The following is a 27,425-nucleotide window of genomic DNA, read 5'->3' as shown; positions in this document are numbered from 1 at the left end:
GTTTTTATTAGTTTGATGAAGTAGCGCACCGTTTAAGTCATCATTTCATTCTAACCAAAAACATTAACTGACGCTCATTGCGCCCACATAAGCGCGCAGCGCTGTGGTGCGCGCGCACCTGACACCTGTCACACTGTGACGAGTTTCTGGCTCTTCTGATGCACGGGAGCAGAGCGGATCTTCACGAGCGCGGGGTAACACTCACACACATCACCGAAGCTGGATCAAGCCGTCCGAAACCCTCCAAACTTCCACTGGGCCGGGCCAGCAGGCCAGCAACCCCCGATCTGGACCGATGTGCTGGCCGAGATGTCTCGACACATTTATATCAGGAATAAGATCGGCGAGGGAATCCAAGCGCCCATATTTCAGGTGACCATGTTAAGACTTGAGACGAGATATCGTTTTTAAAGTTCTTTGTTAATTTTATTGGATAACTTTATAGGATATATACAATCGTTTTTGGTTGGTATTTGCTCTAGTGTAAGTTCTCTCAGTAAAACTGTTTTGAATGATATTAAACAAAAGTAGCCTACACTTTGTTTTCGGTGGCTTCTGCAGTTGTGCTGTTTTTTGGCGTCAAGGGCACTTGTATAAATTAAAGCATTGAGACTTTTACTACACTCTTGTGAATACAAGGTTCGAAAATAGAGGTTTACGCAGCGATGCCATAAAGAAACATTTTTGGTTCCACAAAAAAACCTTTCATCGAACAGTTCTAAAAAGAACTATTGTTTTCTTGATGTGAAGAACATTTTAAAAATCTAAAGAACCTTTTTCCCGCTATAAAGAATCTTTTGTGGAATGGAAAGATTCCGTGGATGTTAAAGGTTCTTCATTAAAAGATGCCAATAAAGAACCTTTAATTTTTAAGAGTGAACGCTAAACTTCAAATCACGTGAAATATTTGAAGTACAGGTAAATACCTACTATCACAGAGTATTTGACAGTAATAATGAAGGAAGCTCACTTAAATCACCTGACTACAACCTTAATGGTGTGAAATGAGCACACTGACCTACTTTTTGGTGGCCCTATTAAACAAACTTTAAAAAGAACAAGCTCTCTGTCTATCCTCAACACTACAGAACTCTAGAGACGCCTAGAAATAGAAACAAATCAGACCTGGCTAATTAATGTGTCCCTGTAGTGACTATTTTTTGTCAGCCCACCCCCTGTCTCTCTCTCTTCCTCTTTCAAATTTCCTGTTGTTTATACAACTGTAATTTTTTTCTTCCCAGGGATATGGAAGGGTTAATATCTCTGATATAACATCAAGCTGAATGACCGCTCTGTACCTTTTCTGCTCCTGCTGTTATATTACTCATACATTGCACCGATAATTTACATTGATACAAGTGGCTCTCATTACAGAATGAACTTCCCTCATTAATGCTCACTATATGCACTGTGCACACACAGTGTTTTCTGCTGGTACCGTCCCTCCCATCACCCAAATTTGGCTAACTAATGTTTCTACACAATGTATAGTCTAGTCATATTTTAAACATTTCTAATTTATTTTTATGCAACAATAAGTCAATATTTTAGTCTGCATACTGTACGTTTATTATAACCTTGATAGTAACTAGCAGGCAAATTCAATAATATTGGCCAACAAATTCAGTACTGATGCTGCTCCTTATTCTGATTCTAAGATATTAATATCAAATATCATGATTCCATTAACATAGATGCAAATATTATATAATCTCAAAATGGTTGAAAAAGGATTGAATAAATGGTTGAAGATTGAAGAACAAACATATCTTTAAAAAAAAAATAAAAATAAAAAATCATTCATGTTTCCGTCATTGCTCCCTCTGCAGGTGAACAGGGGAACATATTCACGCCGTAGTCGACTGAAGAGGTCTGATGGCAGCACCACCTCCACCAGTTTTATCCTGAGACAGGTAAAGTAATTGTCCATTTCTGGAAGTGATCAGGTAAAAAGCAGTCTATAAAAAGCGATTTGCCCCTTGTTTGGCTCAATTAAATTATTACTTAGAGACTAGTCACTTAAACAGTATAACTAGTAATCAGACACATTTTAGAGTCAATGAAGCAAACATATTCTGTCTTTATTCTTTGTTTTGTTCAGGCCTGATGTGCTGTGATACATTGCCTGTTAAAGCCTTTTTCTTTTTCTTCCACTTCCACTTTAATCATGGTCATAGAACATAATGCAACTTTGTATAAGTGATGTTCATAATTTATGAATTAAATTTCTATATAGTGTACACAAACATAAAGCATATACATATTTACATCATCCAGACGTCATGTGAACATCTACTATGTACAAACTAATTAGCAAAAAATAATTTCTAATCTTGTTTTAATCTTTTAACTATTATTTATTACCATATATATATATATATATATATATATATATGTGTGTGTGTGTGTGTGTGTGTGTGTGTGTGTGTGTCAGCGGACAGATGGAGACAACACAGGTAATATCGTTTACAATGTTTATTGACAATGGTGGCAGAGAGCAGGTGAATCAAACAGATTAATAGATGGAAGGTTGGTCATTTGAATGAACTTAGCTTGGTAATAACAGTCACTCTTTCTTTGTTGAGATGGAAGGATCGTGGAATACAGATGACTGTGAGAACCATTAGAGGTGATCAGGTGATGGTTCATGAGAACCATTAGAGGTGATCAGGTGATGGTTCAGGAGAATGGACTGGTAAGTAGCAACATCAAGACCAGACTCAGGGGACCATGGCGGAGCAAGAAGGTTATGAAGCCATCGCGGTGCAGAAAGGTCAGGAAGCCATGGTGGTGCAGGTAGTTCAGGAAGCCATTGCGGTGCAGGTAGCTTAGAGCCCCATGGTGGTGCAGGCAGCTCAGGATCCCAGGGTGGTGCTGGAGACTCAGAAGTTAGAGCAGGTTTCTGGCTGAGCTTTGGGGCTGAAGTGGACTCTGGATTGAGCTCGTGAGTAGGCTCTGGGATGAAAGCGGGCTCTGGGCTGAGCTCGGGGATACAAGAGCGGGCACTGGGCTGAGCTGGGGGACAAGAGCGGACACATGACTCTAGTCAGGGGCTGGACCCATCACTGGACTCTGGTCAGAGGCTGGAGCCATCACTAGACGATAGTCAGGGGCTGGACCCTTCACTGGACGATAGTCAGGGGCTGACTCAAGGGCAGGAATGGTCTCAGGAATTTTTCTCATGAGAACAGACTGATGAAGATGATTCATAAGAACAGACTGGAAGATTTCACTCTCTGGAGCACATTCGGGGATTTCGCTCTCTGGAGCGGATTTGTGCATTTCACTCTCTGGAGCGGATTCTGGAGGGTATTCTGGAGTGGACTCTGAAGAGCATTCTGGTCGCTGGACTGAGACTAGAGTCATCTCTGGACTCAGGACAGAGATAGGAGTCATCTCTGGACAGGGACTGGAGTCATCTCTGGATCTGGACGGGAGCTGGAGTCATCTCTAGACTCTGGACAAGGAAGGAAGTCACCTCTTGACGAGGACGGTAGTCACCTCTGGACTCTGGATGAGGACGGGAGTCACCTCTGGACTCTGGACAGGAACTAGAGTCTCAGGCACAGTGGCGGCCATCTTGGCTGAGGGCTCAGGCGCAGCGGCCATCTTGGCTGAGGGCTCAGGCACGGCGGCCATGACGGGACTAGACTCTGGAATGGCGGCCATGACAGGACGAGACTCTGGAATGGCGGCCATGACGGGACGAGACTCTGGAATGGTGGCCATGATGGGACTGGTGACTCTCTCACTGAAACCGATGCAGAGATTTCACATACTGGAATGGATTCGGAGATTACACACACTGGAGTGGACTCACGGACAGGAACTAGGGATGCACCGATCCGATACTCAGATCGGGTATCGGCTCTGATACTGCCATTTTTGCCGGATCGGGTATCGGCCGGATGGGACCGATCCAAATCCGATATTGTGCGTATACTAATCTGTGTTATTGTTAAGCCCCACAAAAGGCACAAAAACATTAAAAAGCACCATAAAGTTTCCGTGCACTATATTCCAAATGTTGAGAAGCTATTCCATAGTTTAATTTGAGGTTCAGATAAATATTTAAGTCGTTAAATTAAAATTCACGTAAATGCCTCCCTCCGCTGCGGCTGTCAGTCATTCTCAATTCAGCATTTAAACTGCGAGTCGCGTTCGGTTACGACAGTCAACACAATGAAACTCTTTCCAAGATGATTCAATGTTTCTATTATTATACTTCATCTGTAGACAAAGATACCAGTAATACAATACACATCAGTATATCTTCATTTTGTGCTTTTAAATCTTTTAAAAGAAATCTTTTAATTTTATAGTATATATTTATATATAAATATATTTAGTTTATGTCATGTATGACCCAAACATTCATGAAAAACAAGCCATGAGTCAGGGATGAAGGAGTCAGCTGGACTTCTGTTTATTTTGAATGTCTACCAAGCTAGTGAAGCTTGCACTGTTGCACTGATGCACAATTATTTAATAAATAATTCACTACATTTGTGTCTGTTTGTTATTTTGTTTTACAAAGTTAGGCAAGTAATGTTTAAGTCAAGCCTGATGCCTTGCACAAAAGAATGATCCCAGTTTCTTCCACACAGTGAGGCATACAGTTTATTAGGTAATTTCACACTTTTTTTTATTATTACTTGAATATCGGATCGGTATCGGCCGATACTGAATACCAGGTATCGGAATCAGTATCGGAAGCAAAAAAGGCGGATCGGAGCATCCCTAACAGGAACCATCTTGGGATCGGACTCCTGTATACCCATCTTCTGATGGCTACTTCCAGCAGGATAACGCTCCATGTCACAAACCTCAAATCATCTCAAACTGGTTTCTTGAACATGACAGTGAGTTCACTATACTCAGATTGCCTCCACAGTCACCAGGTCTCAATCCAATAGAGCACCAGTTTGGGATGTGCTGGAACAGGAGATTTGCATTATGGATGTGCAGCCGACAAATCTGCAGCAACTGTGTGATGATATTATATCAATATGGACCAAAATCTCTGAGGAATGTTTACAGCACCTTGTTGAATCTGTGCCATGAAGAATTAAGGCAGTTCTGAAGGCAAAAGGGGGTCAAACCCAGTACTAGTAGTAGCAAGATGTACCTAATAAAGTGGCCGATGAGTGTATATATACTATTTAAAAAAGTATTGAAGGATTTGTTTTAATTTGTGTTATTTACAAAAAAAATAATTATTACATTTAAAAATATGTAAGAAAATACTATGGCTTTGATTGTAAAGATAAAAAAAAAAAAACATTTTAACAGTGGAGAAGTTGTGCAGAATAATGATTAAATGAAGAAAATAGGATCATTGCAAATAAAGTGGAACATACTGGAGAAAAACTGACTGTACATTCAAAAGAAATAACAGAAGGAAAGAGAGAATGAAAGAGGCAGAGGGAGGCTCTCTCTCTCTCTCTCTCTCATCAGCGTTCACAGTCAAGGAGAACACACGTCAGCAGCAGCTCTGACTAGAAGGCTTCTCGACCAATCAGCATGCAGCTGGTCAACTGTGTCATCAGCCTGAGATTGAGGAAGGGTTCTCTCTCTCTCTCTCTCTCTCTCTCTCTCTCTCTCTCTCTCTCTCTTTCTGCCTTACCCTCTCTCTCTCTCTCTCTCTGATGCGGGGAGCAGCGCTGTGCCGTGTGTGTGTGAGCGTGTTGCTGAGAGATGATGAAACATCCGCGTCAGTGAGCCGTTGGGAAGCTTCTCCCTGCCTGAGGATGTGAGAGAATTGGAGGCTGAACGAGGGATCCACTCCATCCTGCAGGCCGAGCCGTCTGCACAGGCCTGCTTTCCCTCTTTCTCTCTCTCTCCATCCTCTCTCGTGAGGCATCACTCACCCTTTTTTCCCCTCCTTGTTCTTCCTCTGTGGAGCAAGGGGATCGTCATCCCCCCATCGATTCTTTTTTTTGTGGTGGTGGCTCCCTCCTCCTCTTCCTCCTCCTCCTCCTCCTCCCCCCCTCTCTCTCTCCATCTCCACCACCTCCTCCTCCTCTCTTTTTTTTCTCTATTCTTCAAGAGGACCTCTTTGGAATAGCAAACCTCCATGTATGACAATTTGTACCTGCATGGATTTGAAGACTCGGAGGCGGTGAGTTATTTTTCTCGTGATCGGAATTGGCTACGGCTATATATAGTGTTTTCCCACTGGCTATATGTGTGCGTGCGTGAGCGCGCTCGTGTGCGTGTGCCGAACACTGGCTCAGCTGTGCTGCACATACAGGGCCTGCGAGACTCAGTGTACCATGATTTTCTAAGATGCAGCCCACCAATCTCCGTGGGTGTACTATTGGGAGATGCTCATCAGAGGCTTGTGTGTGTGTGTGTGTGTGTCTTTCTGTATGTGTTGTTAATAGCACACATTCCCATTGAACGTTCACTTCTATTCCATACGGCGTGTTTAAAGAATGCTACAGAAAAAAACAGCACGTCTCTCATTCATTTTTCAGTTGGAGGGTTTTTTTTTTTTTTTTTTCAGGATTAAGATATGTGGCTTTTTCTATTCTTTGTAGGACTGACCTGATCTCTTGAAGGTTGAAAATGTTTAAGGTGTTATCATATAGGTAAAAGTATAAAGCTTCATTTGCTGTTAAAGGGGCAGAGCCGTTTCTTGCTGATGTATAGAATGTAATGAGTCACATGGCTTGGGTGCCCCACTTGAATGCCTTAAAATGAAATCTGGAAAAGCCATCAGGAATTGTGTGTGTATGTGTTAGAGGCCCATAGAACCCACTCTAATTCCCATCAGCTGTGTTTATGTATATAGACCATCTATTTAAGATACAGACCATAATCCATAATCAGGTTCCTGTGCTTTTGTGAATGAACATTGTATATGATGTTGTGTGTATATTTAGTCAGCATTCACATATAACTTTTTAACTAGGGCAAATAAAAACATTTAAAAATTCAGTCACACTTTAGATTAGGGTCCGATTCTCACTATTAACTATGAATTTTGCCTCAATAAACTCCTAATTACTGCTTATTAATAGTTATTAAGGTAGTTGTTAAGTTTAGGTATTGGTATAGGATTAAGGGATATAAAATATGGTCAGGCATTAATACGCTGTAAAAAAATATATTTTCATGATTTATCACAACATTTTTTCTTTAGTCAAATCAACTTTAATAATTAATGTGGTTCAGATAACATAATTTATAATTATTTGTCATAATATATGAGTTTCTGTTGATGAATCCAATTTCCTTCATTGTATTAACTCAAATTTTTCTTTTCAATGATCTCAAAATTTTAAGGCAACCAGGTAACTTACTTTTTTAAGTTAAACTAACAATTCTTTTTTACAGTGTATGTGCTTTATAAGTACTAATTAACAGCCAATATTTTGGGTTTGAGAATTGGACCCTAAATTAAAGTGTTACCAAAATTTAAATCAGCAAGCATAAATTGTTTGTAGAAGTTGTGTAACTACATAGTCTGTGTTCATATAACTGATATACTTCAAAATTGACGTCTGTGAGAATATATATTTGTTTCCTAATAAAATGCAGACCCATTTGAACCACATTCGCTGTGCTTTGCATTGCAAACCCAGTTGAATTGTGGCTATAAAGCTTCCAAGCTTAATAAAAGCTTCATTGAAGAGAAACCTGTCTGTTTAACTTCATTTTGGGCCTTTTCATGATGTTATACATGAATCTGTAAAGTCATTCTTCAGCAAAAAGACTGTTATCTCGTCAAAATCGAGGATGAAAGCCATTCATTTGAATTTTCGTTTTTTGCTCACAATCATCACTTCTGCGGCGAAAGATAAGCAAACTTGTGCATTTTTTGTTTCCCGAATCAGGCGTTTTGTGATTGGACTCACCGGCCTCAATTGGGTCCCTGCTGAAGTAAGCTTGTGTCGAGCGGCTGCCTTCAGGGAAAAAGTGTTTCGCCATAGGCAGCGTGCTGAAATTTTTTAGCCGACTGCGAGGCTTTTTCGCTCTCTCTCTTGCTCTCTCTCTAATGCGATATTGACCCGATCATTCTTTTCACTGACTTGAGCTAATGTTGTTTCCAAATTGGATTAACAGAATACAGCTTCCCAGCTTCACTTCACTTTGAGCAGTATCTCTCATTAATTAGACGACTATGTACTTGCTGGTTGGATCTTCTTTATTATCTTAAATGGGGAACGTGTGAATACCAGCTGATAGGGATCAGGTGCTTCTCTTTTGAACGTCATGGAGCCGTCTGAGGACTTTGTGGAGATTTCAGGTGAAAATGTTCAGGTTGTGTATTGTGAAGTTTTTCATGGTCCTGAGAAGCAAGCAGTGAAGGTATGTATGCTTAAAGGAAACTATCTAGATATGTTTTTCGCATAGCAATGATGAGAGGATTTCCTATAGGGTCTGTTCAGGGTTTCTTTGGAGTAGTATTTGTACTCTTGAAGACTATTCAGAGTAGTTTGTTGTCAAAGATACGGAAGTAATAAGGAACTTTCTCACAACTGATGGATGATGGAAATGAATGAGAAGGAACGTTGTTGAAATGAATGTACAGCAGAAAAAGGTTTTGGAAGCTCAGAATTAGACATATGGTATATTTATAGTTTTTGTTTGGAAGATAATTGGTTTCTATGCTGTTGTTAAAGATAGTTTCATAGCCTGTTACTTTATTTTAGGATTCAATATGTTTATATTTGTCTCAGACAGTGACAGATGCCTCAAGGTGGGAATCGCAGTTATTTTACTGCATACTGTGGTTACACTCTTTTAAAGGGGTCATGATCTGCTTTGTGTTATTGTTTTATGTTTCCTGGGGTGCACTTATAATGTTAGTATGATTTTTACATCAAAAATTGTCTTAATTTAGAAATAAAAGGTTTTTTTCCTACCCTGATTTTAGCCCTCTGATTTGAACGCTCTGTTTTAAGGGGCGTGTCTGCTGTGAGACTTCAGTGTAAACGCCCACTGCTGTGATTGGTTGACATGTTTGCCTATGAAATAGCTAAGTATTACATGTGGAACTCTCGACAATTTTTAGCACATTTTTACTAATACAGCTCTCAAGGTTAACTAATCGTGAAAAGTGTTGATTGTAGCATTATATTCAGATCTATGGTATTATATTTAGATCGTGGCATGAAAGGTTGCAGTGATGAACATTGTAGCCGATCACAGACGTTGTTGAGCGCATGAATGCAGTGATCTCGTCATTGCAAATCAATTTCTACACACTAACGAATGCTTTCATCATAATTAACAGTGCGAACTTGATGTAACTAAGAGATTTGTTGATTATTACAGGAGTTTTGGCACAAGCCCTGAACTCAGTCATGGATCAACTCGCGCTGTTTGATTGACAGCTCCAGCGATTGTAAAGGGAGCGTTCTTTGATCACTTTCTATATATAATTTAATCGCATTGTTGAAAATAAATAAAATAACCACATTTCTAGCATTATGATCCTTTGAAAGGTTATGTTATTTTTAGTCCTGTATCGCTCTTCTCTCCTCGTCATCTCACTAACACGCCAGTGGGCGGGGCCAAAGTTTAAATGATTAAGTAGCCGTTGGGTTTCTTCTGCAGAGGCGGTCTTTCACCTGTCTATTACGCCATGAATAGGCACATTCCAGAACGAGTCGTTCGCTGGGCTTGGTAACAATAAAAGCTGTTATTGGACTAACAAGGAAGTTTTCAGTTCTGAAACTTACAGGATATTCTTATAGTACGATGACCTCAAAAGCTCAAGGAAAATCTGATTTCTCAGTTCATGACCCCTTTAAACTGTGAATGTTCAAAATCAATTATTACTATATTCAAAAATATGTGATGACTGATGTTTATCCATAAGATGATGGGTGACATTTTACACTACAGTATCCATGTTACACATTGCACATTTGTGTAATTGATTAATATACCAACAACAAAATAAATTACATGTGAAATAAGTGTTTATTATTACCTAGTCTATTATTAAATGTATTTGTTTTTTTTTTTAAAGACTAGTAATGTAGACTGAACAAAAGAGCTTACCTGAATTCACCTTCAGCTCACAGGTGTATTTTTGTGTTTGCTTAAGGAGCGTGTATCTCTATGGGTGACAGCTCCGTCTAGTTAATAGAGGTACAGGTGGGTTTTTTGCTGACCTGTGTTTGCGGCGGTCTGAATAGGCAAACATAAGAATCACAGACGTAGTGAAAATCCAGCAGACCAAACCAATGTGCGTAATGACCAAGGAAGATGGTTCAAGGCACTGTAAAAAAAATAAATAAAAAAAATCTCTGAAATTAAAAAAAAAAAAAAAAAAAAAAACGGCAGCTGTGATTGACAGAACTGTTAAAAAATACGGCAACATTTTAAGTTTTATAGATTGACCTCAGTAAAAAAAAAAAAAAACTTAATTTTGTTAACAATGTTAACTTAATACTTAATAAAAGTACTAAAATCTGTCTGTTCTTACTAACTGAGATAAATACTGAGGCCATGCACAGAAACACAAAACACAATCATGGTAACAAACATGACACTAAACATTTAACTGCATAAGATGTAACATGATGTAACAACTGATAAGAACCGTATAGTCTAAAGAAACTTACACTGAGTTAAAATGCTGGGTTAAAAACAACCCAAGTTGGGTTGAAAATGGACAAACCCAACGATTGGGTTGTTTTTACCCAGCGGTTGGGTTAAATGTTTGACCCAACCTGCTGGGTAGTTTTATTTAACTCAACTATTGTTTCAAAATGACTGTATGGCTGGATTAAAATGAACCCAAAATAAGTTGGAAATTAAAAATCAGACACATAATTACTAGAGGCAACAATAATAATCAAAAGGTGAACATTTATTAATAAGTAATTTAATAAATGTTTATTGTTTAATTATTATTCATTAAACTTATTAATTAATGAATTAATTTCCAACATACTTTGGATTAATTTTAAGCAAGCAATACAGTCATTTTTAAACAATAGTTGAGTTAAATAAAATTACCCAGGTTTGGCAAACATTTAACCCAACCTCTGGGTTAAAACAACCCAATCACTGGGTTTGTCCACTTTCAACCCAACTTGGGATGTTTTTAACCCAGCATTTTTTAGAGTGTAACATAAACTAATTAACAGGTTTTACTGCAGCATTTTTACAGTCTTTTGCCATTAAAATTACAATCATTTTTACAGTGTGGAGGGTCTGATCTTGTTTTTTAATACACAAATCTGGTCAAATGTCAAAATGTATTTCTGCAATAGGCAGTAGAGACGATTTCAGGTAAATCTCTTTTCTCAGTCATTCTCCAATTTGGAAAGTGGTCTTATTTTCCACTTTTTGTACAGCTGTCCAATTCAAGGTTATTCAAGGTTTCTTAAACCCAAAACAAACATTATTCAGTTATACATGGCAATATTCCATCCCAACTCTGACCTATAAAATTGAACATTTTACATTTGGCAGATGCTTTTATCCCCAGCAACTTACATTGAATTCAAGGTACACATTTGATTTCCCTGGGAATCAAACCCATGACCTTGGCATTGCTACTGCCATGTTCTACTGATTGAGCTACAGTTTTTGATGCTGTACCTTTAAGACTTCTATATGTAAATGTCCTTGCTTATGATTGGTTCCACATAGTGGCATATTTCAGACTGCCTTTCATCAGTGCACACCAAGTATCTGAATGCTGAATAGATATCAACATGGCAGAACAGCTATGTGTCATTGAGCTGATATTTCAGAACAACGCATTTTTGAGCTTTTCATAAGTGGTCTGGGTGGACTAAGCAAGGAAAATGTCATTCTAATAACATTTAAAGACTGCATGCATGTAAGTAATGTAGTACGTGCCTTCTGTTTGCAGGGTTCAGCTGATTCCTACACTAGCAGGCCGTCTGATTCAGATGTGTCGTTGGAGGAGGAGAGGCCGGAGGGGGGTAGTCAGGGCCGGCAGGAGCGAGAACAGCAGGCAGCACAGCAGCTGGAGAGGGCAAAGGTCAGGACAGACACAAATCACACTTACTACATATTAATACAGTGTTTCCCAACCTTTTTTTTTTTTTTTTTTTTTTGCCACGGAACAGTTTTGATAAGTAAAAAATCCCACGGCACACCACTTTATAAAAATATAACAAAATTGCACAAACATGCATTGCTTCAAAAGGCATGTTAAAACTAGATATTATATTAAAAGTAGTACTTACATTTAATGTGAAACTTGAGCTTAAGTCAGGTAGGAACACACAGTAACGTCACAGTATAATGTTTGTTGTTGGTGATGATAAAACAACAAATTTACATATCATCGCTGTCAGGCAGAAACCTCGTATTTAAACACTGTCGTCGAAGTTGGTATTGTGGCTTTATATAGCTACGGTCATACACTTGCATGAGTAATAATATAATATTTTATGAAAATCAAGCTCAAGTTGGGTTACGAGGTTTTTGACCTGTGAATGACGGATATATTTTGTCTGTCACTGAAACAGCCGCATCTGAGGCAGTAAGTGCATCGCATTACGTTTTCATCATCGTACAGGATAAAAAGTTTATTGTAGCTAAATGGCCGCTCAGTTTTTTTGTTGAAATTTCATGATCAAAATCCTGCATGCCAATTTTCAAGTCAATCGGACTAACGGTTGTGTAGTTATAGCTGTTTTCATGGGGGTTTTTTACATGTTATAACGCCACCAAATGTCCAATCACCACAATTTTTTTACTTTGACCACAGAATGAGCCCATACACAAGTATACCGAATTTGGTGAAAATATCTCATTCCATTCACGAGTTATAGCCATTTTAGTAAAAGTGGCTCCGCCCATTTCAAACATTTTGGCGCCCCTTAGCTACTATGAATCAAAATTTCAACTTTTTTTTTGATAACTTTTGATATTCATTCTCCAGAAAACATTTCTGCACTGGTTTGGTTCCGATCGGGTGAAAAACCTAGGACTAGTTTGCAAAAGTAGGTTTTGGATAAAATTCAAAATGGCGGAAAAAATTTTCAGGCGCGAATGAAATAGTGTGCTGCGGCACAGTGGTTAGGAAACACTGTGTTAATATATGGAGTTTATCATATTCAACATATAATTTATAGTGTAATGCATTACTTTTAAAAGTAACTTTCCCCAACACTATACTTATATTTCTAAAATTACAAAAACATCCACTTCCAGGCCAAAGCGGTGGCCTTTGCCGTGAAGACAAATGTTAGTTACTGTGGTGCGCTGGATGAAGATGTGCCTGTGCCAGGAACTGCCATCTCATTCGATGCAAAAGACTTCCTGCACATCAAAGAGGTACTGTGGCCTGGTGGCCCATTAATGAAAGGGTCACTACTGACTCACTGATGACTTTGAATATAGAAAAAATCAAGTCAAAATTCATTACTAAAGCTGGTATCATTGGTCAAACGCTAAGTGGGGATAAAGTTTTTCCAAGCTTTTATTTCTTTTGTCCTTTCTCTGCTCCATATGCAGAAGTTTAATAATGACTGGTGGATTGGGAGGCTGGTGAAAGAAGGCTGTGAGATTGGTTTTATCCCCAGTCCCCTGAAGCTGGAGAATATCAGAGCACAGCTGGAACAGAAGAAAAGCCGTGTACAAGGGTAAGCAGACAGAGAACATACTTACCTAGCTGATGGAGCATTTGATTTTCCACAACCTCTTGGTCCTTAATATTCTGTCTGTTTATTCTTTTCTCTTTTCTTGTTTTAAATCAACCTGGCTATGAACTCTTGGAACATTTTCCAAAAATGTGCACCACTACATATTTCTAGGCTCATTTTTATATGTAATTTGATGATCCATTATTAAAAACTTGTTTTGGGTGCCCTTTTGAATCTGTAGAAAACCAAATGCTCTATAGATGCGATTCTATAGATACAGTAGTAGATACTATAGCTTGTTGATGTAGAAACAGAATATTACTTAGTCACTGCATGCCTTATTTTAGGACACAATAGACATTTTGAAACAAATAAATATTCCAGTCTGTACACCTTAACATTAAACGAGTGTTGTGGGTTTCAAGAACAGAGGTGGCCTTTTGAAGAAAATTGACTTTTGCCTCAGTAAATCTGGGAGAATAGCATTGCTTGAAATTTGAAATTAGATTAACACTCAGATTAAACCCTGAGGGTATTGTGGATTTGTTTTTCAGTTTCATGCCAGATCTGAATTTTTACACTCTTTGGGTTTTTTTTTTTTCTCCAGTTACCAGTTACTTGTATGCAATGTAATCAGGACTGTTATCTTTGCCAAATACATCATGACTTGAATTTGACCCAAGATTGTACATTTATCACAGTTCACTGTTCTTTCATTGCATGTCCTAGGGCCTGTTTACACCTCGTCACTTCATGCGTTTTTACTGATCAGATAGCTGTCTGATTTATCGAAAATGATTTCATTTACACTTGGCCACATAACGGATATAAATCTGATCTTCAATTCCCGCGCTATATGCAGATTTAATGGAGTTCATGTCACCGATAGCAAGAAATATGAGCTGTATTTTATTGATCAACAGCTAATTTCAAAATCAAAGACCACAATAGGAGAGAGCGGCAACAGCGCTGGTAAGATCATTTAGTCTCATTACTTTTAATGAAGATAATTGTGTGTTGAGCGTCTGCGACTAACACCGTGTCCTAACCAGACGCGAAGCGATGCAGTGACACGCGATAAAAGGTATCTTTTCCATGTTAAGCAGAGTTTTTGTCCTAACCAGCCGCGACGGTGACACGCGAATATTCTATTTTAGAAACGGTTTCTATTTCTCTGTGACGTCGCGGCTGAAACAGCAACACAAAGTATGTCAATGACAATATCAGGTACTGTTTATGTGCTTTATTTAATATTAAAAGCATCTAATGTGAGTTTGAATATCATTCTGTGTTCCCAGCTTTTTAGCTGCAATGAAAACAACACTGGCTAATTCACCTCAGATCTTGAAAATAAATAAATGGGCACAAGAATGTTTAAACTGTCAACTCAATGCGAACAAACAAGTGTATTCTATGACAAAGATTGGTTCAGTCACTCCGTATGTACTTTAAACAATGTTTAAATGGTGTAATATTTATGAATTTTACTAAGTACTTGCCCATTTCATTGTGTTCGCTGTGCTCTTGCCGAGAGAGCCCACCCACACTCTCTTCTGATTGGCTGTGGTTTTTGATTGATTTTATCACTTCTCATTTTCGCGTTGCGTCTAGTGTGAACAGTCAAATTGCTCGTCGCTGGAATCTTAAGGCAGGAACACACCAAGCTGACGCCAACGAACTAGTGGCGACGAAAGCAGACTGCGGGGTTGGCTCACGTCGGCAGCGTCTGTGTCCAAAGTTGGCCTGACACACCAAACCGACGCTCGACACCCGACGGCCAAGTAGCACGTCCGTTCTGAGCCTGCGCAAGATGAAATGCCTTTCCGTACCAGCAGGTGGCAGTAGCTGAACAGCCAATCAGAATGAGCAGATAGCCCGATGGACCGACGAGCTCCGACGCCGATTCAACATTTCGAATCGGCCGGAAAAAAGCCAACGAGGACCAACTTCAGCCGACGGTGTGGAACACACTGAGAAAACTTAAAACAAAAACTGCCCGACGGCCGACCGTCGGCTTGGTGTGTTCCTGCCTTTATGCATCGCATCTGGTTAGGACACGGTGTTAGGCTACGTTCAGACTCATTCCAAATCCGATTATTTGTGTATCCGATTGGAATCTGATTTAAAATTATTGCCGTCCACACTGTGTATCGCAACTGTTCAGATCCGATTTGTGTGTCCATGCCGCTCTTTCCTTTTCCGGAACATCTGCATTCATAGGGCATTTACACCTGGTCTTTTCACGATCGGATAGCTATCCGATCAGAGAAACCGCATAAAGTGACAAGGTGTAAACAGGCCCTTAGTATTGCAGTACCAGAACCAGCCTTTTCAGTATCGACATCGATATCGAGTCCACAGTGCAGTTTATTCTGGCCAAGAACCTCCCACTTAGACTGTCTGTTTGAAAAAGCAGAACATTCAATCATCATTTGTTTTTGTCTTTTTTTTTTAAATTTGTTTTTTGTTTTGTTGAATTTGTTTGAATTTATTTGAATATTTAAATTAAAACCATGGGAAAATATTTAAAATGTTATTTAAAATCAATGATACAAGAATAGTAGAGAGTGTTACAAAATGACCTTTTCAAATAATGGTGCCGCAGTCTGTGCAAGTAATTGCAGAACTAGAGCTGAAGAAATAAACACAGACATTACTCTGAAAATAAACAGATTATACAGTTGTGCACAAGGATATGCATTTTTAGTGTCTCAACTGAATATCTTTTAAAGATTTAATGGTATGAACCTCGCATACTTTGTTCATTGCGGCAGCCTGGTGCTATATAAACAAGTCTTTTTTTTCCAGGTAGACTGATAAAAATGTTTGCACATTGGAAACTGCATTGAAGCTAATTAGATTCGATCTTGTAATTTTGGAGCGCTCTTGCCATTTTTGTATAAAATATGCATCAGACCAGGTCCATGGGTGGGCTGTCTGATGCTGAGACTACCAGATGAGAGACCCAGCATCAACTTATGAGGCAGTTTACTGAAAAAAAAAATATTTTGAGATTGTTTGACATTTGATTTGTTGAAAACTGGGTATCAGGTTAGGTGACACCAGCTCGCAGTTTGAAATCGGATGACTGACCCTCGAACCAAGGTGACTATCGATAACAATTCTACATGAAGCATCAGTTCTAGGTCACAGTACATGGACAATGACGTAGAATCAGCGTGGGTCTGACCAGGATTTATGCATTCGCTGTTAGAAATGAGAGATTATAGCATGTAATGTTAAATTTAGAGATTTAGAGTAGTTTGCTTGTGTGTTTGAACACACAGACTAAAAATGTTCTATCTCTGTCTCTGTTTGTCTGCTCATTTCTTTAGTAAGTCCAGTGGAAGCTCCTCCTCCAGTTTGGGGGATGTGATGTCATCAGGTGAGCCAATGATCTGGTGGGGGTGGGGGTGGGGCTTTAGGAGATGGGGGTGGGGTTACAGGAATCTCCCCGAAAAAATAAAAACGGAATCGTAGGCAATACGTCAGTGGATGATTTTACTTCAACACTGTCCTGCGTAAGGCTAGAGATCAAACGAGCAGCTTCTTGTGAGCATGGGACAGTGGACCATGAATGACTTTCTCAAATTTGAAGAACCTGACAGTACTTTATTCTGAATTTCTTTTTTTTCCCTCTCTTTGTACAGGCAAGCAGAAACAGAAAGTGGTAAGTGTGTCCAGAGGATGGACGAATCCTCACCTAACCCTCCTGTCCAGTCACTGAGGAGACTGTCACCGCTGTCTTAAACACAAATTCCTCTCAAGTTAAACTCATTGTGCTTAAAAACGAAGCATTGGCCTTTATGCTGTTCATTGTTATTTGCCTATGATCTCATATGCAGACTGAACATGTGACTCCCTATGATGTCGTGCCTTCCATGAGGCCTGTGGTGCTGGTTGGTCCATCCCTGAAAGGATATGAGGTGAGTTATCTCAAATGATGTTGAGGTGTATCATCGTCAAATTTGACAGAAAGATGCTTTTGTGAAAGATCAGTCCGGAGAGTTTTTACAAGGTGAATCAGCGAATTCATCATAAAAAATAACATCGAACAGAAAATTCCTCCGTCAAGGCCGTAGAGCTGACGTTCTTTGTTTATGCCTTGCTGCATGCCTGTGTGTGCGCATTTTGCGTTATTGATACCAGCAAAATATAATATCTATTCCAGTCTCTCCATCTCCTCACACAGAGAAAACAAAAACATACTCCTCCTCTCCGCCGCTCCGTTACCACGGCAACAACCTTCCGGGGTCCAGGAGACGTCAGTGCTAGAAAGTAGAGCACGGTTTGAAATTAGAAAGAGACAGAAAAGGGAGAGAAGAGCAGGAATGGTGATGGAGGGAGGAAATCGGTGAGAGAAAGAAAGAAGGCATGTGAGAGACAAAGAGGAGGCGAGACAGTGAAGTTGAGAAAATGAATAAGGAAAGCGAGCTCCTTTGCGTTGCAATTTATAAGCCGTAACTAGATGCAGATTTGCTTTATTGTAAGGATTTTATTTATTCACAACTGCTTGGTGTTTAAATCACAGTCATTTGTTTTAAGTTTATGCATTGATGAGGCAGGAGTTGCGTACTTAAAGGGTTAGTTCACCCAAAAATGAAAATTTTCCCATGATTTACTCACCCTCAAGCCATCCTAGGTGTATATGACTATCTTCTTTCAGACAAACACAATCAGAGATATATTTCAAAATATCCTTGATCTTCCAAGCTTTATAATAGGGGGGCGTGATTTTGAAGCACAAAGAACATCCATCCATCCATCATAAAAATAATCCATACAGCTCCAAAGGGTTAATAAAGGCCTTCTGAAGCGAAGGGTTTTTGAGTTTGACGTTAGCATGTTGGTCAGCTACAGTACAATTCCCTAATAAGCATAAACATGGCACATGCAAACATTGTTTTGAAAGACAGCAAATGTTATTTTTAAATCACACTCAAATACGCTTCATATCTTTCGTACAGGTCACTGATATGATGCAGAAAGCTCTTTTTGACTTCTTGAAACACCGGTTTGATGGCAGGTAAGTAACAAATGTGGTTTATAGATTTATTCAAAATATCATGTTATATAACTACAGATAATGTATTTATCGTCCTAGGATAACTATCACACGTGTGACGGCAGACATCTCACTGGCGAAGAGATCAGTGCTTAACAATCCCAGCAAGAGAGCCATTATAGAGCGCTCAAATACCAGATCCAGTCTTGGTAAGACATAGAGAAAGCCTAGGGTTATTAAAGAAATATTCCAGGTTAAATTTAAAGTGCCCCTGTTATGCTTCTACTTTGCCCCGCCCTAAAACACTGTAGTTGTAGCTAAAACTGGAAGAGTTTGGTTTGTGTTGTCGACATGTTGAGAAGACGCTGTTTTCTGTGCTGCGAAATGTGCGAATCCACTTTGCATGCACTTTAAAAGGATGCTGTAATTGATATGGAAAGCGTTGGCATAGTTCGTATCAGTGTTAATTTCGTTGACGAATAATTTTCGTCATAATTTTCGTCAACAACATTTTTTCACGGACGAAAACGAGACGATGACTAAATAAAAATGCGTTTTGAATGACTAAAACTATGACTAAAATCTACTCTAATTTTCGTCAACGAATAAAAACGAGACGAAAATGAAAGAGGGACAATTTGGGAAGATATCCAGTCAGGACTGCTGTCCTGTGTGGAAGATGCGCACATTTGAAGTGTAACGTGCTGATCTAACCGCGGGAAACACAGCGCTGCTGCGCTCTCTACGGGCTCGAGCAACAGCACTTCAGACTGCTTCGCAATTAATGAATAGCACACATTTATGCCAAGTTAATGTTGATGAATTATGACAATGTTTACTACACGATGTTTATATGGTAGTATGTTTTAGACAGTTGTAAGAATGCATATTTTATCACCCTCATGAGCAGCCTGCTACATTATTGTTATTTTGTTTACACAATAAACTGTATTTAATTTAATTTCTATTTAATTCATAGTAAACTACTGTATCTTCTGTCACAGGAAGGAAAGACTAAGAACATTATTTGACACATTATTCAATATATTTTACAAGTATAAGGGTTATTATAGTTAACTAAACCTAAAACCAAAGAAATCTTCATTACTTGAAATAAACGTTAACTGAAATAAAAAATAAATAAAAAATGTAAACTTATTTTATCTGTGTATTGTTAGAGAAATGCTTAATGCATTACAATTTAACTAAATTAGATTTTAGTCGACTAAATCTACAGTAGTAAAACTAAAACAATTTCCGATGACTAAAATATGACTAAAACTAAATGGCATTTTAGTCAAAAGACTATGACTAAAACTAAATCAAAATTTGCTGTCAAAATTAACACTGGTTCGTATCAGTGTGTATCAAGCGCTGAGGAAGCCTCTGGAGCTGAAATTCAGATATGGTATTAGGCGTTTTATTTCCGACACGCGCTGTAAGCAGTAGACCAATCACAACAAACTGGGCCGTCTGACCAATCAGAGCAGAGCAGGCTCTCTGAAAGGAGGGGTTTAGAGAGACCGCATCCTTTATCGAACCGTTTCAGACACTGTGAGAATAGTGGTAATGCTGCAATGTATATTATGAGAAAATGAACGTGTTTTTTGGCCCTTGAATGCATGTAAACCTGTTGTAGGAGACCTCCAAAACAAAATTAGGAACCTTTAAAATAACATAGGGGCACTTTAATCTGACATACTGCCATCAAATGCAATGTACAATCATATACAACCACATTCTCAAATGTCAAAACGAGTCACTTCAAGTCCTTATTGTTTTTTTGTTCTGTTAGTGTGCAAACTTTAAACTAATATCTAACTCTCTGTGTGATATGCATGTACAGCTGAGGTACAGAGCGAGATTGAGCGCATATTTGAACTAGCTCGCTCACTCCAGCTGGTTGTGCTGGATGCAGACACCATCAACCATCCTGCTCAGCTGTTGAAGACTTCACTAGCACCCATCATCGTCCATGTCAAAGTGTCCTCGCCAAAGGTGCGACATTCACAGACAGTCTTGTGTCATGGTTTTAGTGTTTCATTAGAGAAAGACCAAACTTCAAAATCTGATAGAAATGACTGTTCTTGCTGTGTAACCAACTCTTCTGTCCTGTAGGTCCTCCAGCGGCTCATCAAGTCCAGAGGAAAGTCGCAGAGTAAACACCTCAATGTACAGCTCGTAGCAGCAGATAAACTAGCACAGTGTCCTCCGGTGCGTCTTCCCTTACGTACAAACTAGTGCTGTCAATCCATTAAAAAAATTAACTAATTAATCACACATTTTTTTCTGTAATTAATTATGATTAATCACGATTAAAAACATTGGAGTTTTTAATATTTTTATATTGTAATAATTTCACAGTTACTCTTCAAATGAATGTAGAAACAACTTAAAGACTTATGAATGAAGGCCAGTTTCACTGATACTAATACTGCTACTGATGTCTCTATGAAATTTATTTATTTATTTATTTATTTATTTTACATTAATTATAGACATTCAACATTACAGTATAACTTCTTAGCCTACCTGTCTAACAGGTAGGAATTATATATAAATTGAATAAAGTTATCAAACACTTTACAGTCTTCAATGCATAAATTATAAATGAAATATAGATTAATCCTTATTAAAGCTAAAATTTTCTGTTACCTTTGTTCTTTAATTAACATTAATGACAGACATCACAGCAACTGGTTTATTAGGCTGCTGTCACTTTAAGAGCTGTCGCTGCTGAACATGACGTGGATCTGATGCGCATCTCATTATCTCAGAACTCTTTAAGTTCATTTAAGACGTTATTTAACTAATTTAAGACTGTTCTTATGCGACAAAACGGGCATTTTGGCTAGTGTTATTGTTTGTTCAAGCGTGAAAGAGAACTCGATACTGGCGCGCGTCTTTCTGAGCACAGTTTACAAGATGGCTAATTCGTATGTATTCGTATGACCTCACTCGTACAAATTCATACAATTTGTCTAAACCCCAGTGATGAGTAGGTTTAGGGGCGGGGTTAGGGGTAGGTCATTCATACGAATTCATTTGGCAACTCGTAATTTATTCAGCTCGATTTAGCATAAAACGTTTGTAGTAAAATACGTACGAATTGCCATGAGATCGGGTTGAAAAAATTAATTGCATGCATTAACGTGCTAATTTTGACAGCACTAGTACAAACATAAACATACACATATGGAAGTACACAAATGACTAAAGGTTTTATGCATTCTTACCCAGTTACACTTTATAAGAAACTTTGCAGCTACATGTCAACTAACTCATTAATTTGCAGCTACATGTCAATTAACTCTAATTAGAGTATTAGTAGACTGTAAGGTTAGTGTTCGGGTTAGTAGAATAAGTTGACGTGTACTTGTAAAGTTACTTATAGTCAGTAGAGTGTCTGTTGGGGAGCATCAAAATAAAGTGTTAAAGACACTCTACTAATCCTGGTAGTTGACATGTAGTTGCATGGTAAAATGTCTAAAGTGGACTTTCAAAATAAAGTGTTACCCATTTTTGAATGCATTTGTGTGTGGCATGTATGTGTTTCTTTTTAACAGGAGATGTTTGACATCATCTTGGATGAGAATCAGTTGGAAGACGCATGTGAGCACCTGGCTGAGTATCTTGAGGCGTACTGGAAGGCCACCCACACCTCCAGCAGTACCCCACTCAACCCTCTGCTGGGCAGGAACCTCGGCCCTGCTGCCCTGGCCCCTTACACTACATCTGCCATATCCGGCTTGCAGGTGCGCAGTCACACACACACACACACACACACACACACACACACACACACACACACACACCACACCACACCACACCACACCACACACAGATGGCTATTTCACACATAATGTGTCCATAGACTTTTTTTTAATCAGCACCAAGATATTTGGTCAAAATGTTTATGAATGTGCAAGGAAAACTCACCTATTGCCCTGACTGGTTAATCACTAGTTCATTTTAAATAGTCCTGTGATGTGACAAAGTTTTTATGTAATTATTTGATTTAGTCTCTCAATTAATAAAAGGCCATAAATCTGAATGTAACATAATTTTAAAATTATTAGCAAAATGTTGTATAAAATATTTTTGAATACAGTCGTTCATGTCAATGCAGGACATGTCAACTACCTTATACAGTGGGCCTATAAAATATTTGGACACTTAAAATGTATTAATTTTTCAAAACTTCATTTCACTTTTCTGAGCTATTTTTTGCAATTACCAACTTTTGCCAAGGTAATTTTGGATGTATGAAGTCAGTTCCCTTCAAATTCACATAGGTGTCCCAGGTGTAACCAAGGTGTAGTTCACCACAACTATGGTTTGATAACTAGAAAGTATCCAAATACATTTGTCATAATTTTGATCATTTTATCTATTGTTTGAAACTTAAAGGGATAGTTCACCCAAAAATGAAAATTCTGTCATCATTTACTCACTCTCAAGTTGTTCCAAACCTGTACGAGTTTCTTTCTTCTGCTGAACACCAAAAAAGTTATTTTGAAGAATGTCGGTAACCAAATGTCTGTACTTTTTATCCATATTATGGAAGTCAATGGGGCCCATCAACTGTTTGGTTACCAATATTCTTCAAAATATCTTCTTTTATGTTCAGCAGAAGAAAGAAATTCATAGGGGTTTGGAACAAATGATGACAGAATTTTCATTTTTGGGTGAACTATCTATGGAAGCTTGTTTCCACCACTAAATTAAAAATGTAATTGCGACTTTTTTTCTCAGAATTCAGAATATAATCAGATATTCTATAATCAGATTATATAATTTAATCAGAATATAACCACAATTGCAAGAAATAAAGTCAGAATTGTGAGTTGTAATATGAGAATATAACCTCAGAATTGCAAGAAATAATGTCAGAATTGCGAGATATAAACAATTCTGACTTTTTTTCTCGCAATTGTGAGATATAAACTCGCAATGGCGAGTTATAAAGTCCAATTCTGAGGAAAAAAATACTTTTTCTCAGAATCGCAAGTTTATAACTAGCAATTCTGACTTTATAACTTGCGATTGCGACTATATCATTCAATTCTTATTTTATAACTCACAATTCTGACTTTATAACTCACAATTGCAACTATATCATGCAATTTTGACTTTATAACTCACAATTGCGAGTTTATATGTTGTAATTCTGACTTTATAACTCGCAATTCTGACTTTATAACTCGCAATTGCAACTACATCACAATTTTGACTTTATAACTCTGACTTTATAACTCACAATTCTGACTTTATAACTCACAATTGACCCTTCATCGGGAGTTTGATTGACAAGCGATCTAACCAATCATAACGCAGAATCCGCCATCTTGTCCGACAAAGCAGTCAAGAGTTAGAAGATTAACCTCGGTGGACTTGAACTTGAAAAATGGTGTGTACTGACATCTTTCCGCGTTTGAAACAACATTCCCTCTCATGTTCATTCATGTTTATTTGATGCTATAAATTAACTAGTAGGAAGAGATGATCGGTTCACGAGCTGCTTGAGCTGAGGCGCTACAGCAATCTGTCACGACACATTAAAGAGCCACAAAACGTTTTTTATTGTTCGATTTTCTTAAAAAATTACACAGTTTGAAAGTTGGGACTTTGTTTAATATCATAAGTAACCTGCTCTGTCTTGTCTGTCGACGTGTTGTCAGTGTCCTCTTTGCTCCACAATGTATTTTTCACTCTGTGTTGCGTGACAGCGCCATGGCTTGTCGGACAAAGCAGCAGTAACTAAGGGAGGCGGGTCTTTGCAAAGGGTCAATTGCGAGTTTATATCTTGCAATTCTGACTTTATAACGCGATTGTGAGTTATATTGCATATAAAAGTCGCAATTATACCTTTTTATTTTTTATATTTAGTAGTGGAAACAAGCTTCCATAAACTATCCCTTTAATTGCTGGCTCTTACTTTATTTGGTACTTGTACATCAGAATCAACAGGGACAAAAAACACGGCACGCCAACCACACCGGGGACAACTCCACCCCCAACGAACGGCGCAACCTGATGACCTCAGATGAGAACTACCACAACGAGCGAGCGCACAAGGGACGAAACCGGGGCTCCTCTGGCTCACAGCACGGCGGCAGCGGTCGAGACCACCACTACATGGAAGAGCAGCAGGGCTACCAGGACCCCTACCAGGACACCTACAAGCCCCACCGCAATCGCAGTTCCCCAGGCAGCTACAGCCAGGACTCACGACACCGGCTCTGAGCCACCCTGCCCCGTTTCGTCCTCCAAGCCTGAGCCACAGAGCCACCGAGCCAAGATGGCTTCTGTCCAGAATTGTATACATCTTCCATTACGTTTTCCTTTTGTTAAGGTCTCTCAAGCTACAAAGCAGAAACTGTTTAGCCCCCCCTGAACCTCCGCCATCTGACCAAAGCCTGCATTTCCACCTGCTTATACGAGGCTCAGCGTGGGAAAAGAGAACCTTTTAACATGCAATTGGAGACAGTTGTTATGCCTTCACATGTTAATATGCTTCTTGACTTTTTGTTTGGTCTATTCTGTTGCAAAAAGGCAGGTTTTCCTTCTACCAAGCAACCATTTAACTTCAAAATGGAATTGAATGATTGGTTGGCCCTTAAAAGCAAATATTCTGTGAAGCTAGCAATAGCAGAGAATCAAAGGGTGTATACAGGATCCCTGAAAACTGAATAAGGAGCTCAGTTAGTCTTTATGTCATTATTGCCAGCATGTTACCTGACCGCATGCTTCCCTTGTCATTAGTGCATAACTTGAGCGGACAGACCAATAAGCAGGAAAGTGGCTGCCAAACTGGAACATTTCAATAATAATGGAACACAAACCTACTGCCAGCTGTCTTTTGTTACAGAAATGGAATCTTAAATAGTTTTCCAAAGCCTCAAAATCTTAGGCAGAGGAATTTCCACATAACTTCTGCCGTAAACAGCAGGAATCTTAGATTCAGCCGCAGACAGCCACTCATCTGTGCAGTTTAGCATGATGCACCGCATCCAGTCCCATGGACCCATTTCTTGCCAGGCGTTATTTTCTAGTTTAAAGAGAGAGCTTAAAGACATAGGAATGCTGAACAAAAGTGTCGCTGTGATCTAGTCCTCAGTAGAGTTAGCAAGCATTGACTTTTTATGATTCATTTTCATCATTTTAAAAGCAGAAATGATGGTACGTTGTAATTTAGATAGATCCATCTTTTCTCAAGGGTGCTTGATGTCTCTAAAAAAGACCATCAGCACTAAATGTGACTCTAGGGCGAAAAGGTTAGATTAGCTCGGATTCTTTAGGAGTGACTGGCTCCCTGTTCTCCACCCTGCCAACTGGAGCAGCTGCCGTCCAGCCCACTTCAGCCGATATACAGTGACCTCTTCACTGGCATCTCAAATACTACAGACTAAACCCGCAAAGTGTCGTTCTTCTGTTCATAGGTTTTCAGAGTGAAAGGGACTGGCCAAGGACAAGTAGATCCTCGACATATGGAAGCTGTTCACACCTGGACCTGACACTTACAGTCACAAGGCCTTGGCAAACCATGGATTTCCTCGCCTGCATATTCTCGCCTTATTGATTTATGCTAGTTTGTGCATTTTCAAAAGAATAAATTTTAAGGAAAAAATAAACTGAAATACGAAGGACCGCAACGAGTACATTCTGTATGCATTTGTCTATGAGCATGCTTCTCTGTTAATTATATAATGAGGATGAATGAACATGAGGAATTTGGCAGTCGATGCCCATTGGACTAAACAAAAAAAAAAAAAACTGAAATCTCTGAATTTTCTGCCTGAGACAATCAGATGGAACTTCTCTGTAAAACCGGAACGTTGTTCATCCCTTCCCATCATCCCGCTCTCTCCCGTTTCACAGCAGCTTCATCTGAGCTCCAGATAAAAGAATAAAAATGTGTCAGTTTTTCCTTTTTTTGTGAAAGTTGAAAATTAAAGATGGAAATGCAAAATTGCATGCATATCATTTTAATTTATAACAAATTTGAAAGAAAAAATGTTTTATGGAATATAATTGTGTAAAAGGCAAATCTAGCAGTATTTAAGTTCTTTTACAAAAAAGAAAAGAAGAAAAAATAAATGGTCATTTTGAAACTGTGTCATATTTATTCATTCATTTTAGATTTTTTTTTTTTTTTTTTGGACCCGTTGGTTTATTGGCATCTCCAAGGCCATGGTAAGTGACTATTAAACAGGTGCAGTTTGAAAAGTTGATTTTAAAGTAAATTTCTGTATGATTTAAAACATAAGTGTCAATAAACTGCATTGTATCATCTCAAGGTACTAATATACAGAATAGGCTATATGAAAGTTTACAGGGCTCAAATTAAAAAAAAAAAAAAAAAATTAAAAAAAAAGCTATTCAATGCTGATTTTTGTACAAAAAGATACATTTCCATTGTTATTTGTATACCTTACAAAATCATGGTAACATGATTGACAGCTTGCACCTTACAAAAACACAAAAAAGTGATAGAAACAGAGATTGCCATGGCCTCACAGAATTCATCTCTTTTCAGGAAGCCACTTTTAAAAATACAGAAAATTAATAGAAAGTCAAAGAATGTTACTACGCTTTTGTTCGTGTGACTACAAAAACAGCCTATAATAGAACAAAGCTGCCATCAACTATTAAAATGCTGAAAGTTAAAGCAATTACACAAATAGCCCACAGCAAAAAAAAAAAAAAAAAAACATCCCAGGATGTTCATAATCATAAGATATGTCTACGTAGACGGCACATTCGACAGCTCCAAACAAATCGACGCATCCGCCATCTTGGTTAGGTCAACATTTCAGATACTGTCGTCA

The 27,425-nt window shown here is 38.6% G+C and overlaps 1 protein-coding gene across 2 annotated transcripts; it reads left to right on the top strand.

Moving 5' to 3' along the window:
• The first annotated feature begins 155 nt into the window (after positions 1–155).
• Positions 156–26,708, top strand: cacnb4b (calcium channel, voltage-dependent, beta 4b subunit). 2 transcript variants are annotated; one of them, XM_051897688.1, is made up of 14 exons: positions 156–372; positions 1,830–1,913; positions 11,846–11,977; positions 13,159–13,281; positions 13,462–13,589; positions 16,925–16,974; positions 17,240–17,259; positions 17,435–17,515; positions 18,557–18,615; positions 18,694–18,803; positions 20,441–20,592; positions 20,713–20,808; positions 22,161–22,349; positions 24,556–26,708. In XM_051897688.1, the coding sequence occupies exons 1-14, from the start codon at positions 310–312 to the stop codon at positions 24,838–24,840; spliced, it is 1,572 nt and encodes a 523-aa protein (XP_051753648.1). In that variant the 5' UTR covers positions 156–309; the 3' UTR covers positions 24,841–26,708. The 2 variants fall into 2 exon arrangements, with proteins under 2 accessions (XP_051753648.1, XP_051753649.1); XM_051897689.1 differs by lacking the exons at positions 156–372; positions 1,830–1,913 and adding an exon at positions 5,600–6,121.
• The last annotated feature ends 717 nt before the right edge of the window (positions 26,709–27,425 follow it).

Source organism: Ctenopharyngodon idella, chromosome 6 (assembly GCF_019924925.1).
Source record: "Ctenopharyngodon idella isolate HZGC_01 chromosome 6, HZGC01, whole genome shotgun sequence".
Taxonomy (NCBI): Eukaryota; Metazoa; Chordata; class Actinopteri; order Cypriniformes; family Xenocyprididae; genus Ctenopharyngodon; species Ctenopharyngodon idella.
Note: the sequence above shows the minus strand (reverse complement) of the source record. Positions and strands in the feature narration are given on the sequence as shown.

What these genes read in the sequence shown, in the direction of transcription:
- cacnb4b (XM_051897688.1), top strand. Translation starts at nt 310, where the DNA reads ATGTCTCGACACATTTATATCAGGAATAAGATCGGCGAGGGAATCCAA. An exon ending in AGCAGCTGGAGAGGGCAAAG is followed by an intron (nt 11,978 to 13,158) that starts GTCAGGACAGAC and finishes ATCCACTTCCAG; the next exon opens with GCCAAAGCGGTGGCCTTTGC. An exon ending in CTGCCATATCCGGCTTGCAG is followed by an intron (nt 22,350 to 24,555) that starts GTGCGCAGTCAC and finishes CTTGTACATCAG; the next exon opens with AATCAACAGGGACAAAAAAC.